This window comes from Rutilus rutilus (genome assembly GCF_951802725.1).
Source record: "Rutilus rutilus genome assembly, chromosome: 18".
NCBI lineage: Eukaryota > Metazoa > Chordata > Actinopteri > Cypriniformes > Leuciscidae > Rutilus > Rutilus rutilus.
In genome coordinates, this window is record NC_140231.1 from 31,454,896 (window position 1) to 31,472,931 (window position 18,036).

At 35.3% G+C, this 18,036-nt stretch overlaps 1 protein-coding gene across 2 annotated transcripts in view; it reads right to left on the bottom strand.

Moving 5' to 3' along the window:
- ctif (CBP80/20-dependent translation initiation factor) overlaps positions 1-18,036 on the bottom strand; it is a 71,027-nt gene that overhangs the window by 18,721 nt on the left and 34,270 nt on the right. The window contains exons 8-9 of one of the 2 annotated variants that reach the window (XM_084388204.1): positions 11,532-11,608; positions 6,870-6,938 (exon numbers count right to left, since the gene is read on the bottom strand). In XM_084388204.1, the coding sequence (XP_084244330.1) occupies positions 6,870-6,938; positions 11,532-11,608 (146 nt within the window). The remainder of the gene's footprint in view (positions 1-6,869; positions 6,939-11,531; positions 11,609-18,036) is intronic. The other variant, XM_084388205.1, reaches the window with a different exon arrangement.

The window sequence follows — 18,036 nt, forward strand, 5'->3', positions numbered from 1 at the left end:
TTTTTTTTTTGTAGTTGCGAGTGATTTGGGTAGTTGCTAGGGCATGGTTAGGGTTGTTGCCAGTGTGTATTCGCTAAATAACTGGTAAGGTGTTCAAAGCAGTAGTCATACATTGTTATGCAGTTGCTAAGGTGTTCTGGGTAGTTGCCAGGATGTTGCCAAGCAGTAGCTAGGATGCTCTGTGTGGTTAAATATGTAAATACACACGAAACAAATAAATAAATACAGAAAAACAAACAAAAATACAAATAAATAAAACAAACAAAAATACACACAAATAAATACACATTTTGTACATAAATTACACAAATTCTGTTGGACAATGCAGGACAACAAACAGAATTTTAAGAGCATTCTGGGTGTTTAAGTCAAAATAAATAAATAAGCAAAGAAATAAATTTAAATGTAAAAAAAAAAATTTGTACACAAATATATATACACTATGTGTATACACACACAAAAAATTTGTACACAAATATATATACACAATATGTGTATACACACACTCAAAAAAAATTTGTACACAAATATATATACACAAATAAATAAATAAGTGTTAAAAATAAGTAATTTTTTTCTGATATCCTTATAATTTGTTAAACATGTATTCATTACTTCAATGAGCTCATTGTTTCTGCCTTAAATGAATACATTGTTTAAATTAATACATTATTAGCAAACTGTGTGATATGTATATGTACATTTCTGAAATGCATAACTTGGACACAGTCACCTCTGGTAACAGATCACTATAAATTGTAATGTAGACGTGCATTTTCTGTAAAGCTGCTTTGAAACAATATGTATTGTGAAAAGCGCTATACAAATAAATGTGAATTGAAAAATGTTGAATTTTTTTAATAATTGTTCTACTATTTTGATAATAGAGACATCCACACCACAAATATAACAATAACCACAGAGAAGATCAATATTTTCAGAATGATTTTCAGCTGATTAACAGAATGTCATCATGTGTTAGTGTGGACATCAATAGAGTTTCTTTACAGTGTGAACAGGCCTTAAGCCCAAATATGAGCATTAGTAATCATGATGATTGACTTAAATACCACGACTAATAACTGCAGCCACACAGAGTGTGTTTGTGAATGTGTGTAATGATTTACGGCAGATGTGAGTCAGTGTGTAATCACCCCGATCTCCATGTTTGCACCAGTCTGACGGGATGATCTATCTTCACCAGCAGAACTCCAGTCATCCAGATCAACACTGGATTACGGCTTCACATTCACACACGCCTGTGTGTACATTACATGTGTTTGCACACATAGACACACTGACATGTGCTGTCTGCGTCCGCATGCATTAAGAGCACTGAATGCGTTACTACACGTTATGTGTGTGTCATTAATCATTACGTCTGAGTGAACAAATGTTAGTGTCACTGACTGCAATAATCAGACTTTGTAAGAAAAGACAATATTTGGATTCAAGCCATTTAAACAAGTTACAAATTGCACAAACAAAATGTAATGAACTCCATCCAAGTTAAGCGCAAATTGAGTTTCAATCGTATTTTTCAGGCATCACTGAAAGCAAAAATCTGCATAAAGCCAATGTAAACATATTCAGGATTTCTGGACCAATGAGATTTTACTATGACTAAACAAAAACCAACTTATACAGCAACATATGTTAATATAGAATTCAATAAATGTATCTAAAAGACCTAAATCTAAGATTATAAAACATAGTTCTGGTCCTCGATTCTGATTGGTTGAGCCTGTGACCTCATTACATCAGTATTATTGCACCACTGCATCTAAATATTAATTTATTTTTTATTTTTTATGGACTAACCTTTTTATAAAATCAATAAGCCCCGTGAAGCCGTTGTTAGGCAATTTATGCTTTATGTATTTGAATTGCATATAAAATCTCCACACATTTGGATTATACAGTTTTAACTGACAAAACTTAATGTGATGCATATTTTTCATATTTTTATATGCATATAAATAAAATAGGTAAGAAACGGGTATGATTTCTGCACAAAAAAAAAAAAAAATTCATGGCATAAATGATTAACTATTTACATAGTTGATTTTATTTAATTAATATATATATATTTTTAAATGCAATTATTTATGCTTAGATTCAGCATAACCCTGTTAATTGTGAAAACAATTAAATGTATTCAAATAAAAAGTATGAGCACGGTTAAAATACTGTATCTGTGGAACAAGCGATATTCAATTAGTTAAAATGTATGAGATCGAAAGAAATTTGATTTAATGATGAAAAAATAAACCTGATTACTGTGTATTTAAAACACATTCAGTTTATTAGGACTATTACAGAAATCTTACAGATGTGTCACTGACAAATATGCATCAGATTAAGTTTTTTAGCTTATGTTCGAACTGTAATCCAAATGGATGGACATTTTCTATGCAATTCAAATACATAAAGTTAGGCTTAAATGTCTAGATTTATAGCAATAAAGAAATGAGAGGTTTCTGCAGGCTACTTGTACCATATTCCAGCACTGTTGTGCACAGTCTTCCAGTGAAAGAACAAGGTCAATCTCACTGCTTCTATGAAGAGCAAACAGGCGTACAGAGGCCTGGAGCGAACACGCAATGACCATCGAAAAATCGACAACATCAGTGGACACTTCAAAGACTCACGTCTTCACTAGTGACCGTTAACCTACATAACCTCACACACACATGATGCCACACACACGGGAATCTCCTCGCTGCGAGGACAGGTTTTACGTTTGATTGACAGCTTTAGAGCGAGACGTCCAGGTTAAGGTCATGTTTGACCATGGTGTTTTGGCTTTACGAGGGGTTAATTTTAGGGGAGATGCACACTGAGTGTGTTGAATGACAGCTTGAAAATAAGACGTCGAGGTGCTGACCGTGGCATTCTCCAGGCTTTACGAGGGTTAACCCTTGGCGTCGCTCCACGGGAACATCATTTTGTAATGATGTTTTAGAAAGAAGTCTCTTCTGCTCACCAAGACTGCATTTATTTGATCAAAAAATACAGAATTTTTTGAAATAGCTGTTTTCTATGTGAATTTACTGTAAAATGTATATTAACGTATATGAATGTATATTAATTAAATGTTAATTTCTTAAAATATACGTAAAAAATTTACATTTATATTTATATATATATATTTTATATAAACAGTAACCTATTCTGCAATAAAAAGACATGCAGTTTTAACATTTGAACTAATTTCATCAAGTGTTCAAGGCAAAAAAAAAGTGTTCAAAAAAAATTTTGATGAAAAGAATCTTTGAAGAAAAGTTTAATTTGGAGTCGATTATGATGAAGTCCTTGAATGTGTTTTGGAGAGGAGCAGTGTTGTAATGTAACGGAGTACAAATACTTCGTTACTGTACTTAAGTAGAAATTTCACGTATCTGTACTTTACTTCGTTATTTAAATTTATGTCAACTTTTACTTTTACTCCACTACATTTCCTAGATAAAATGTATACTTTTACTCCGCTATATTTCCACTAAGCATCTTCGTTACTCGTTACTACAAAATAAAATCAGAAGAAATGTGTGCGACTACAATAAGGGAGGTTTGGCGAATCACTGCTCCTAGATTGCAGTATGCACGCTCCGCACGGCGCGCGCTCTATTACAGCGTAATGCTTGTTTGTTGCCATGCCAAAGGAGGAGGAAGCACAACTGAAACCGCCATGGAAGCACGAGCACCTGGAGCACGTTTAACCAGAGCTGCCAACTCTCACGCATTCACCGTGAGACACACGCAATTGACATTTTTCACACGCTCTCATGCCACACATGCATTTTCACACGCACAGAAAAATCGCGAAGCAAAGAGGACACGGAGACCGACAGACTAGACAAAGCAAGTTACTTTATGACAACTTACCGAAATGTATATTCCTCATACATAATATCGATCAATAAGTGTTTTTCATCAGCGTGAAGAGGTCAATAACATAGCTGAAGGACAATTATGTCACATTTACCTCAGGAAAGCCATTTAATAAACATAGGCTAGCCACAGTTGGCAAGAAAAAAAATAGCTATAGAGTATTTTGCTAAATATGTGTTCTATATTACATATTTACTATATTTTTACTTATATCATTAAAGTTTTTATTATAATAATAAAAAAACGCATTATATTTAAGTATTTTTAACCTTAAATAATAGCCTACTACCAGCTGATAGGGCTCTCTGTATGTTTACAGCATTAGGTGAGTTGTTTTTATTGTTTGTTTTTTTTTTTGAGAAAAATTAAGGCCTATCTTGTGTAGCCTACCTAATATTTATACAAATGAGTCAATATTAAATCAAATCACAATTGAATTGAAATAATAAAAAAGCGTAGCTTACCAGAAAATTTTCCATCTAAACATTGTAACATGTCACTAAACCTAATAAAATTCAGTTTAATTACAAAAATGTTAGTGACAATCACAATACACTTATTGTGATGCAATTTTTTTTTACAGCTAAAGGTACATGCAGTGGGAAATAAACGATAACACAAGTAGCCTACAGTACAGGCTACACAGTCCCTCCAGTTTTTCGCGTTTCCGTGATCACTGAATTCAATGCATAATCCAAAAAAAAAAAAACCTTTTTTTTTTTTTACTTTTACTTCAATTACTTAAGTACATTAAATATCAGAAAATTACTTTTGATACTTAAGTACAGTATATATCAGATACTTTAAGACTTTTACTTAAGTAATATTCTAAAAGATAACTTTCACTTCTACCAAAGTCTTTTTCTAGTACGATACTTGTACTTTTACTCAAGTATTGCTTTCTAGTACTTTATACAACACTGGAGAGGAGTCAAAGCATTTCTGTTCAATTAAAATCAAACATCTGCTCAACAGAATCACATGCGAGAGACTTCAGATACATGAGGTGAATCAAGTTAAATTAACCTTAATAAACCTAATAAACCCAATAGAACATCTTAACAGCATGACACGAAAAAATAACACATAATTTCTTCCATATTATTGTTTTGTTTTAACCTGCTAAGACAATTACAAGCACAGCATGATAATGCAGGCTAGCTCCGCCCACACTGAAATCTCATTGGTCCAAAACCTGGCTCTATATAGTTGTATATTGAAATATGTTAGTAGTGTGTTGAAACTCGTGGTATAAGGCGCGGGACATTTTCCAAACACACTCTAGCGCTTGACCAATCACAACACACTGCTCAAGCCGACCAATCAGAGCACAGTGTGCTTTTGGAGGGGCTTCATAGAGACAGGAAGTAAACAGAGTGTTACTGACAGACTGAGAAGAGAGGAGCCGCAACAATGACAAATATGAGAGAAATAATGAACATTTAAGCATGAAAACCTGTTCTAGTAGAGCACAAAAACAAATCAAGACTTTCTAAAAGGGCATAATAGGTCTCCTCTATAATGGTGATTCTGATTATTTAAAAACTTAAAAAAAAAATGTTTAACCAAGACAGATTTTCATTGTGTGTGTGTGTGTTAATGTGTGTGAGTGAGAGAGAGAGAGAGAGAGAGAGAGAGAGAGAGAGAGAGAGAGAGAGAGAGAGAGAGAGAGAGAGAGACTTAAGTTTTTTTAAGCAGAGCAAGAGCCAGATTCAATGGTGTCCACACCCAACCCTTCCCTACTCTCATTCTCACTCGGACACACACTCACACACACACAACAATACAACAAGAAGTTATGTGAAAACCTCTTACATAACAGAAGCATAATGTGTCTGCTTTACAGAAGATAAACCCTGACTCACAGGTCTGTCACTGATGGGAATCTCCACACTTCAAGCCAGTTTCTCGTTAAAGAGTTCACTCACAGCAGAAACCAATTTAATCTGACACACACAAAAATAAGACTGAGGAAGAGAAGCCTGCAATGCAAATCTGCTGATCAAAAATCGAAAACAAATCCTTCCAAAATGTTCAAGAGGACAAATAACAAATAAAAGATAGGCTGTGATAATTAAAGTTTCTCTGCATTTTGTCAAATTAAACATGCTGTTTACTGTAAGTCTATAGTACCACAAACTTTACTTCACAGAATACACACTAGATCTCCACCATGTAAAACAGATAATCTCTAGAGGATTCTAGAAGCGTCAGCCTCCATGTCTAGCAGCGGCTGACCGATATATCAGCCAGTATTTGGCTTAATTATTGCCATTTGACGATACATTTTTAGTTTTTGCAGAAAGCAGGACTTTTATTTTGTTAGCGCTAAGAACTGTCAAAATAAAGTAACTATTATAATACGACTTTATAATAAAATTAAATATTATTAATAGAAAGGAATTATTAAATTATGTCTATTTTGTCATTAAGGTTTTGTAATGTATGTATGTATGTATGTATGTATATATATATTAATTAATATACATTAATTAAATTAATCTAAATATCAAAATATGCTTTTATATCAGCATTGGCCATCAAATAATAAGTTAATAATCAGTCGACCACTAATGTCTAACACTCCTTTCACTCCACTAGATCTTCTCAAACCATTCCCATAATGATCTTCATTAACATTCCCTCTTACCCGCCGCCATCTTAATGCTGCCACCCCGCCTGTGATTTGGATTTCCGTTCCGCACTACGGAGATACTTTGTGGATTAATGATGACTCAACCGAAGTGAGAGGAAGAGAACACACTGTACAGTGATCAGGATTTGTTGTGCAAGCAGAATAAAGCAAACAGGATTCACACGAACACAATCCCAGGACAGAAGAAGATGGTTAGTTTGAATCCCATGAGCGGGTTGATCCCACAAGCAGTTCAGAAGTCCGGTTTGTAAGTGGAAGGACAAGAGTGAGCGGACAGGATTCAGAAGAGCTGCTTGGAGCTGGACCCGTTTGAGACACTGACCTGGACACTTGCCGTTTCCCCTCGGCTAGCAGCAGCACCGTCAGATCATCCTGGGGCGGGTTGGATCGGCTACGGGTACGACAGGGAGATGATACGTGAACAAGAGTGGATGAGAGGGTTGAAACAAGGTGGAAAGGAACACAAGAAGACACGAGGGAACTAAAAGAAACAGGAAGAGCAAACGAAAAAAAGGAGGAGATGGAACAGTAAAATCTAAGACAAAAATGCAAGAATAAATGATTGGGACAGTTATGAAATCTACATTAAAATACTAAAATAAAAAAATAAACAATAAAATATGAAATCTACTTGGGATAAATCAAATCAAATAATTATAAAATAAACAAATAATTAAAATACAAAAAATAAATAAAATGACTATAAAATGTTATAAGAGCTACAGGGTTTAAGGGCAGCAAGTGAATGACATGGCATCTACATTATGCTACAAAAGCCAAAGAAACGTTGCAGTGAATATGAAAAGACAGGACGGTTTCCACAATGGAAGTTCACTTTGACTGCACAATTCCTATGACAGGGATCCTCAAAGAAATCCCCCTAATTTGTTTTGATGGGTTTTGTGACCATGTGGTCTCTGTCTTTTCCAGTGTGAAGGTCCACCATCACTCCTCATCCGGAGGGTGAACAGGGTCTGAGTTTATTCCAGTCCATCAGGTGCTGTAGATTATCCTGCTGAGCTTCTTTATAAGCTCTAAACTACTGAAACACACGACATAACCCAAACTGACCTGGAAAAAAGCAGATTCCTTTGCCTCAAACTAAAACATAAAAAAAATATATATATAGCTCACCAAGGCTGCATTTATTTGATGTAAAAACTGTAAAAATTGTGAAATATTATTACAATTTAAAATAGCTGTTTTCTATTTGAATGCAAGTTAAACTGTAATTTATTCCTGTGATCAAAGCTGTATTTTCAGCATCATTACTCCAGTCTTCAGGGTCACATGATCCTTCAGAAATCATTCTAATATGCTGATTTTTTGCTCAAGAAACATTTCTGATTATTATCAATGTTGAAAACAGTTGTGCTTCAGATTTCTGCGGAACCGTCATACTGGTTTTCTTCTGGATTCTTTATTGAATATTTACAGAATTTATTTCAAACAGAATCTTTTTTACTGTCTTTACTGTCACTTTTGATCATATAATGCAAATTAATTATTCAAATAATGCTGAATAAAACAGGGTTCCCACACCTTGGTCAACTTCAAATTCAAGGACCTTTAAAAGGACTTTCCAGGTCCAATACCCCCAAATTCAAGGACTTAATGTGGGGACACGTTTGTTGTTGTTGAGGTACCATCGTAGAAGTTTTGCGCGCGTGAACGCCATGGGAACATACAACACAAAGTACCAAAGTACGCGTAAATGCACGTAACTAACATAAATCAAGCAAGCTAGTGTGCATAGGCCACGAAGTGTTGGCGAAATAACACATTATTCGGAGGGAATCATTTTTTTTTTTTTTCAGAAAACTTCTTGCACAAAATAAATTCAAGCACTTTCAAGGACCTGTATCTGTGTATGTTTATTTGCAAAAACTTTCCAGGGCCTTGACATTATTTTTTCAGATTCACAAACTTTCAAGGATTTCAAGGACCCGTGGGAACCCTATTAATGTCTTTTTCACAAACAAAAAGCATACATGCATAGCATACATAAATGACACAAGGCCAAATTTTGCCGATGTCAAACTCAAACTGTCCTTTACTGTCCTTATACTAAAAGACCCGAGACCTTTGAGCATGTGTGAGTTTACTGTACATGGATAAACACACGCAAACACATACACACAGACTCTGATGAACCTTTCATTAGTCTGACTGGCTCTTAATAAATCTAAACTGCTTTCCTGCGAGATTCTGTCAACAGAATATACAGCATTTCATAAATGCGACTGGAAAGATGTTTCGATTCAGCAAACTAATCTCGAGAGCGAGAGAGAAAGAAAAGGCAAGAACTGATGCCAACAAACAACATGACCGCAGGGTCCTCTCTGGCAGAAGCAAAGCATTGTGGGTGGCCAACACCAGCAATAACAGGCTGAAAAGCCTTCTGCTAGAGGAGTGGAAGAGAGAGAGAGAGAGAGAGAGAGAGAGATGTGGGAAGAGAATCGTCTTGTGTAGTGAGGTGAACTCGCACACTCTCTCTAAATTTGAAAGATTTATTCTCTAGATTGTCTTTACTCCTACTTCTAACTTTTGTAGTCAAAGTCCAAGTAAAACATGCAAAAATTTGCCTGCGCAAAACTTGCAAACACAATGCAAAGGTGCTGTGGGTGGTGTTATAGAGAGCTGCAGGCATGAGGTTTTTATGTAAACCATCGCCCCGAACTGAACGGGTTTTTGGTTAAATGTCTAAAATAAGGTCTGTGGTGGATAGGGATGCACCATATATCGGCCGCCATATCGGTATCGGCCGATATATGTTCATGTTATCGTTATCGGCTCGATAATAAAATGTGGCCGATATATTAAAGCTGGATTATCTCCTTCAGCTGAGACACTTGATGGTTGTGAATTGCTTGTAATATGATTGGAATCACTTTGAAAAGGAAGATACAGTAAAGTGTAACGTGTGCAGTGCAAGTCTGTCATATAGGAGACATAAAATTATCATGAGAACATTATAATTGTGTGCTTGGGACATGGCTTTTAATGGTCAGACTTTTGTTTGTTTTTTTGTAATCAGGCTCTAAAAAATTCGATATAAATTTGGATTTAGATTTAGATTTATCGGCCAATATATCGGTTATCAGCTTTGAAATATAAAGAATTATCGGCCCAAAATTTCATATCGATGCATCCCTAGTGGTGGACACAAGCTCAAAATATTGTCACGTTTTATTCTCTAAAATAAAATAAAATAAAATAAAATAAAATAAAATAAAATAAAATAAAATAAAATAAAATAAAATAAAATAAAATAAAATAAAATAAAATAAAATAAAATAAAATAAAATAAAATAAAATAAAATAAAATAAAATAAAATAAAATATTTTACTTGCTGACAAGTGTCTAAATAGGACTACAGAGGTTGTCGGGACATTAAACATCCTTACACAGAACAGGTAAACTGATCTACTCACTAGTAGGGTTGGGTATCGTTTACATTTTAACGATTTCGATTCTGCTTATCGATTCAGATTCTTATCGATTCCTAATTTCAATTCCAATCAGGCAAAAAAAAAAAAAAAAAGTAAAAATAACTGATAACAATCAATAAATGATTGAAATAAACTGTTTTAGGTATTCAGGTACAGAAACTGTAATCAAACGTAAAATAACACTGCACTTTATTTTAAAAAAACCCAAAACATTACAAATATAGTTACAAAATGTAAGAACAGCGAGTGAATTTTGTCTTTATATATTTTGTTGTCTGATTTACGTTATTATAGAGACGGAGAGCTGCACGGATCCAATATACTGTTACACATGCAGAAAACAAGTGTTTACAAGGATATTTTGAAATATTTTGTGTGTGTATTTGTCCGTTCAAGTGCAAAAAGACATGGAAGAGAACTTCGACGTCGCCGACTACTCAGTATGAGAGGCGCACACGTCGTTTTGGATGTGTGTGTAGCACAGAAAATGTCTTCTCGCGTTTAAATGGTTTAAAATGACATTAAAATCACTTTTTCTGTGAGCGTGCTTTGGATGTGTGTGAGCAGCACAGAACACAGCGTGCAGGTAAAGTCATATTAAAATGCACACAAAGGAATCAAAATTTTAATTTCATAAATTCCAGACCTGGAATCCATTTTTGATTCCCAACCCGACTCACTAGTCCACTTTTACAGCCTTGTTGTGTCTATAATCAACACTCTTGCAAACTATTCTAGCTCAAACTTTCAGGGGAAATGTTTTTTAATTATAAACTGAAAGAGTTGTCACATGATTCAGGAAGTCATGTGACCGTGGTGTAGTTCATTTATAGCCCACGTTCAGCTTTATACTTCTGCCGATTGTTTTTAGGCTTCAAAACCACCAGTGCATTCTGGGCCGAAGTGAATCTGGGAGCCTTTCTTCACAAACAAACCATCTATTCTGTCCCACACGCCCCGTCAAAGCAAAAACCTCAGCACTGTATAAACGTCCTTGAATACGGCGGCACCACAAAGCACACATGAGAAGCGTCCGCTGAAGAAATCCAGTCGGACTGGGTTCCACACACACAAGGACATCAGGCCGATGACAACGAGAGCTTTTCTTTGCATTAACAAAGCCATGAATAATAGAAGGGTTTTGCTTGCTTTCACCCTCTGCTCTTTCTTTTCTTTCGCACAAGTTTAGACCAAAATATTTTCTTTTTTTGCTGTTTCTTAGCAACTGCAAATTACAACAGAGAACTGTTTCCGATGAGGTCAAAGTCAAAACGTAAAAGCAGAAAGGTGGAAGTGGTTTTGTGGATTAACAGTGAAGATTATGAGTAAAGAACACGCAGATAGTCCAAACACAACACAAACACACTGGCTGACGCTCTCGTCACATTGGAAAGTGTGAGCTGGAGTGTTTTCTGTTTTGCGAGTCTAACATCAGTGCCCTGCGCTCAACGTTCTCGCTGAACAACTGGAAGAGAGTCCGACGGTAACGTAAGGAGAAGGTCATGTTGTGTTTTGAGACTGAGTGACTCACCGGCGGTCATTTCTGCGGCGGCGAAACAGTTTTTTAGTGTGTGCGATCTCAGCTTCATTAGGCAGAGGAGGAAAAACCTGCAGACAGAGAGAGAGAGAACAAACCAGAACACACATCAGTAACACAACAACAAAATACATCTTTACAGTTTATATATATATATGAGTGAATCACACAAAAAAATTATTAATTAAAAAGTGAGATTTTATTTTGCATAAAGTTTTTATTTGTTGGTTTATTAAAAAAAAAAAAATCTTATTTTTATAATTGCAATATTATTTTCATGATAATTATGCACATTTTCCCATAAACGCATCAAGAGATAAAAAAAAATAAAAAAAAGTTTAATTGTGTACAATAAAAACAGCCAGGATGGAATATTTTTTGTATTTCTTAATATTTTTATTAAATAATATTTATATGTGCACATTTATATGTGCATATATTCATTTATATACACATTTACATATATATCTAGAATATATATATATATATATATATATATATATATAGACACATATGCAATGATTTTAGATACATATATATATTTATATACTGTACATGTGTACGATATACATTCATATACACATGCATACATTATATCCTGGTTCTATTTGTACAAAATAGCTTATAACATTAAAGTAATGACATGAAATTGTCAAATATGACCCCATTACTTGACATCTGCGCAAATCAATTCAATCAAATACAGATGTTTAGAATCAAGTCCCTCCCTTCATTATTCATAATATTGTTTCACATGAAAATGCGATCATTTTGTGCATGTGACTTCAGAGGTCAGTCTGCAGTGTGTGTTCTGCTGTATGAACATGATCTGCAAACACAAGAGAACCACAACATCTACAGCACCGTGAACTGAAGATAAGATAAAGTTTGAAAAAGATTTCTCTTGGGTCCTGCAGGAGGTTAAAACGCCACAGTTTATCGGCCAGATCTGGGAAACAAGTACTGGTGCATGATGGGAAATAAAACTCTAAACTCTGACAACCTTCCATTTCACAGCATAATGGAACATTCTTGAGCTCTGAGCTGCAGTAGTAGCAGCGCACACACACACACACGGTCCTCTGGGTTTCTGTTTCTAACCCTTCTAAGTCTCTGAAGCCAAAACCACTGTATGCTGATTGGCTGCCTCTGATTGGACACAGATGTGGCAGGAGATTAGGGTAATTGGCTGCTTTTCCTTGTCGGCTTGGTAATAAGGGCTTCTAACGCTTAACCCCGCCTCCACACAGAAACACAGCCAAAGTCGGACACAGAGAGTCGCCAGCCATCACGTTTATTACAAAAAACAACTGAAACTTTAGAAAATAAACCTCCGGATGCATTCATAATGATAAATACACTGCGTCAGAGACCTGGCTGGACCTTCACCGACCCATACTGAAGTAAAAACTTCTGAAAACTCATTCAGAAATGAAAACTGTCATCATTGACTGGTTTTAAACCTGCATTACACACTTTCTTCAGCCGAAACACAAACAGTGAATGTTTGAAGAATATTCTGGCCTCTCTTTTACATATAAAGGCCAGTCTACATGACTATGCGAAGGTTTATTGTAATAAACAGCATGAACATTTATAAAATCCAAAGCACTTCACATAAGCTGAAAACCCTATTTCATCATGATAGTTACGCACATTTTGCCTGAAACTTTCTTCACTGTAATGCATCTGGACAATACATTTTGTAAATATTATTTTCAACATGATTTTCAAAACCATAACATAATAATATTTGTAATTCTAAAAAAATTAAGTTCATTTTTGTACAGCAAACACAAATATAATGCATTTAAAAAAAATAATAATAATACTACCGGTTAAAAGTTTGGAATAATTACGATTTATAAATAATAAAGTCTCTTCTTTTAAATAAAATCTTCAGTAAAATCAGTAATATTGTGAAATAATATTACAATTTAAATTGAACTATTTCCTATGTGAATATATGTTAAAATATAATTTATTCCTGTGATCAAAGCTGAATTACTCCAGTCTTCAGCGTCACATGATCCTTCAGAAATGATTTTGAAAACATAAAAAGATGTTTTTGATCGGCAGTGTATATATTTTGTCTCATATTTTACATTTGCTTGACAATAATGAGATATAACTTGACATTTGAGCAATGATTACAATCCAATGGAATACACACGGCTAAAAACAAGACCCACCTTACATTATTGGTAACATTTGTTTCACATGCCGAAACTCCTGAATTCAGAGGAGAATTGGACATGATGAGTGTTCAGATGTGGCTCAGATGTCCATATTTAAAACTGGCCAATAACAGATACCAAAAAGTCTCATCTAATAAGCGTTTTGCTGTTTACATGCAAGCAACAAGATCTGATCTGTGCCAGATGTCTGTGGAAAACAAGCGAACACAGAACTGTGAACGCAGCCGTACAGACAACGGAAAGACTTGTGAGGTTACGACTGTCATTTTGGGTTTCGCCCCATCAGGATCCATCAAGTCTGAGTTTCTCAAATCATGAGGAACTTCCTCCGTGGCTGAGAGAGAGGCGTGTCCGCAAACCTCCATTCATCTCCAGTGTGTGTGTGTGTGTGTGTGTGGAGCTACTGTTGCAGTCCTGCAGGATGTCACAAGTTGGACGTCTCCGCTGTAATGTTCTCCAGATGATAATCGCAACCACACGAAACACATTCAGACTTCAAAGCGCCTAAATATGTCAATATTTACACAAGCGTGAAACGAAGGAAAGCGAGGCACGAGTTTTCGTTTGACATGATTAAAGTCCTCAATTATTATTCTTGTGCACAAAAAAAAAACATGTTATAATTCTTTAAAGGAAGCGCAAAGAAATCAGGTTTTGTTTGAACATACACTGAGACGTATTTTGAAATACATACAGCCATAAATGTAAGCATCCGAACAGGTATGTGATGAATAATTACTGCAGAATAAAGGACAGCAGGGAGGAGGCCTTTTGTTTATTTTAAATAAGGGTTCGTTGTTTTTTTTAAAATGTGAAACAATACGAATGAGTGTGTGTGTCCTGTGCAGGACGGCTGACAGATCAAAGCCAGTGACACACACACTCGGTTGGGCAAGTCCCCGCTGAGTGTGACCTTTGACCCCCGGAGCTGCAGGACTGTTGGTCAGTGCAGATGTGACTAGAGAGGGCGGGAAGGGAAACGTATGCATACCGCCACATTCCAGAGGTCAAAGGTCACAACGGAATCCATGTTCACAGAGTGCCTTACAAGACTCCTCCCACTCTGACCTGATTGGTCGTAATGATGATGCAACCGTGAGAACTCTGTCAGTCAAATGTCTACTCCTCCCATTCCATGTATATACCAGGGTGTTACATTGACTAGTCCAGGGGTGCCCAACCCTGCTCCTGCCGATCGACTGTCCTGCACAGTTCATCTCCAACCCTAATCAAACACACCTGAAGCAACCAATTAAGGTCTTCAGGATCACTTGCAAATGAAAGGCAGGTGTGTTTGATTAGGGCTGGAGATGAACTGTGCAGGACAGTCGATCGGCAGGAGCAGGGTTGGGCACCCCTGGACTCTAGAGTACTTTGTCGTGGTGCCTAAAACAGCAATAAACAGTATAATAATAAAAAAATATTAGAAATACAGTATTGTATGAATAATAAAATGAATAAAATAAGACATAAATAAAATGGTGTATTACAGTATTTATGGTTAAATAACGTGTGACATTTAATTTGAATATATTATTTGACCATAATATATGAAACATACTTAATAAAAATGTGGGATACTTAATGAGTATTATATATATATATATATATATATATATATATATATATATATATATATATATATATATATATATATATATATATATATATCCAGTATATATATATCCAGTATATACATATTTGGATTAAAACTATACACACATATATATGCACACACACACACACACACACACACACACACACACACACACACACACACACACACACACACACACACACACACACACACACACACACAATTAATAAAAAATATATAATATATAATATAATAATATTTAAATAATTTAATTTAAGACAGTTATACTTATATGATATACACACACACACATATATATATATATACATATACACACACACATATACACACAATGAAATATGATTGGGAAATTCTTATAAAAATAAAAAATAACATTATAACAAAATATCTAACCACTAACCACAAAATTCTACACAGCTATAAACTATAACTTGGCGAATTATCTACCTAACAAACTGAAAACACAAACGAAAGAAAAGAAAAGAGAGACTGTATCAGTTCAGCCTCAGTTCTATAATGTGATATGAGACAATTCAAAAGACTTTGTATGCATTTCGTTTTTTGACAAGCTATATTTGAATTATTTCCATTAGCCACCAAGTATAACACACACCAAGTTTTCGAGTCACTGGAATGGTTCATATTGGCCAGGGTGGGTATGATGACGCTTTGCCCTAGAATCATCACAACCATCAGAGCTAACGAGATCGACCCGCAGAACGACACAGCTCAAGAAAACTCATCCAAGAAAATGACACTAAGAAGAACATGAACTCTCTCTGCCACAGATGATATTAGAGGGTTATGGAATTGAAAACGCCGTGGATTAAGACATTAACCTGAAGCGAGTGAAGACGTTTCCCATCAGAGGACGCTGACGAACCGTGACAGAGGGAATATTACATCCTCTGATTTAAACAGTCCGAGCGGAACAAATTTCAGAAAGATTAGCCAGAGAGGCTCTACAGGTCTTTAATATTACACTCCAGCAGCTTTTAAACTCTCAAATTGAATGTGGAATTGGAAACGGTGAACATAACGCTGGAAACATCTGCAAATAATTCAAACTGCTGATTTCAAATAATTCATAGAAAAGTGCTTTAACTCGAACCCACTTGGTATTCAAACTAGTCCATACATGTTCTAAACACCGACCAAGAACCATGTTTACAGTATCGAGCTGATTTCCTGCGCTGTGATTGGCTGTTTGTTTGATCCAATCTCTGAGGGCAATAGAGTGCATTAGTGCCCACCCCCCTTTTCAGCAGCATTGGTTCTGAAAGTATTTTTTCCGTTAATTTTTTCCCCACAGGAACTTTAAAATAGTCTTTGTTAAAGAATTATTAAAGCCATAAACTAACGAGTTCACAATCACAACACTACAAACTTTGATTTGAAGGGAAAAAGCTTTTGAAAATCGGACAAAAAGACAAAGGCACAAGACTGTGTACTTAACGGCTTTAGTGAGGGAAAGAACTACAATCCCATGAAGCATTGCGAACTGCATAATTGAATTAAAAACGAAGGTGAAATATAAAACTACTCATTTAGAAATGTTGATTACATCTATAAAAGCAATAAATTTAAGTTTATTGCAAAACTGTCAAATATATTACGTCATTCGCAGTGCTTCATAAGAGTGGGCGGAGCTAAAGAGCTATTTTGGCGTTTTGCTTGTTCCGACTCTCTGATTGGTCATTTTCTGCACAGCATCATGGGTAATGTAGTTTATCACCAGGAATTCCACAGTTAAACACAATTATTTTAAAAACTAAGCTGAAATAATGTGGGCTGACGACTTCAGCAGAAGCAAATACCATCGATTAACAACCTTGTAGCTCACAGTACGGCTGTTTCTTAAGTATTATAAGTTATTGTTCAAAGTCAGTTTTTGCATGTTCAAGTTTTTACTTAAAGAAACCGACTGTTGCACTCTATACTGAGGGTTTGCTCACACTGCCAAAAAAAAATCTTATTTGGCACAGTATTATTTTAGCTTTTATATTAGTTTTATTAATATTTTTATTGTTATATTTTTAGTTTGATTTTTTGTAATTTTGTTATGTGCTTTTGTCATTTTATTAGTTTTTTTTAAACTAATAGTTTTTTTTTTTTTTTTTGGTTAATAATTTTACTGCTTCAACAAACTTATTTCAGTTTATTGCCAAAATTGCAAAAATTTGCGTTTAGTTTAAGTTTTTCAACTAATATATAATTTTATTTCAGCTTTATTTCAATTACCAGAAATGTTTTCATAGTTTAGTTAACGATCATGATCCTGATTCGGCAAAACAGAAACTTAAAATTTCAAGCATTTTCTTTTGCAATTCAGACAACAAAAAAATAAAAGGATATAATGCACGGAACGGATGCACCAAAAATATCTGATATTTGCAGGCTGCCTGAACAAAGCCGGAGCGTCCCGTGTGAGATGTGTTGGTATGAGCCTGTGATTCTAAACTTAGCGTTCACTGGACAGAGACGGTTCTTTGTTAGCATCACTATTGCAGGATGACTGAAGCCGTCACCTCTGGTATTAACGTGACCCTTTTCCTGTTCACGAGTCGGTGTCACGACATTCCGGATAATGATGCGGAATTCCAAGAGGGAAAGTGACACAGGAATTCCTGCGCCGCTAGCGGGGTGGAATGAGGAAGACAATGAACCATCAGTCAAAGTGCCG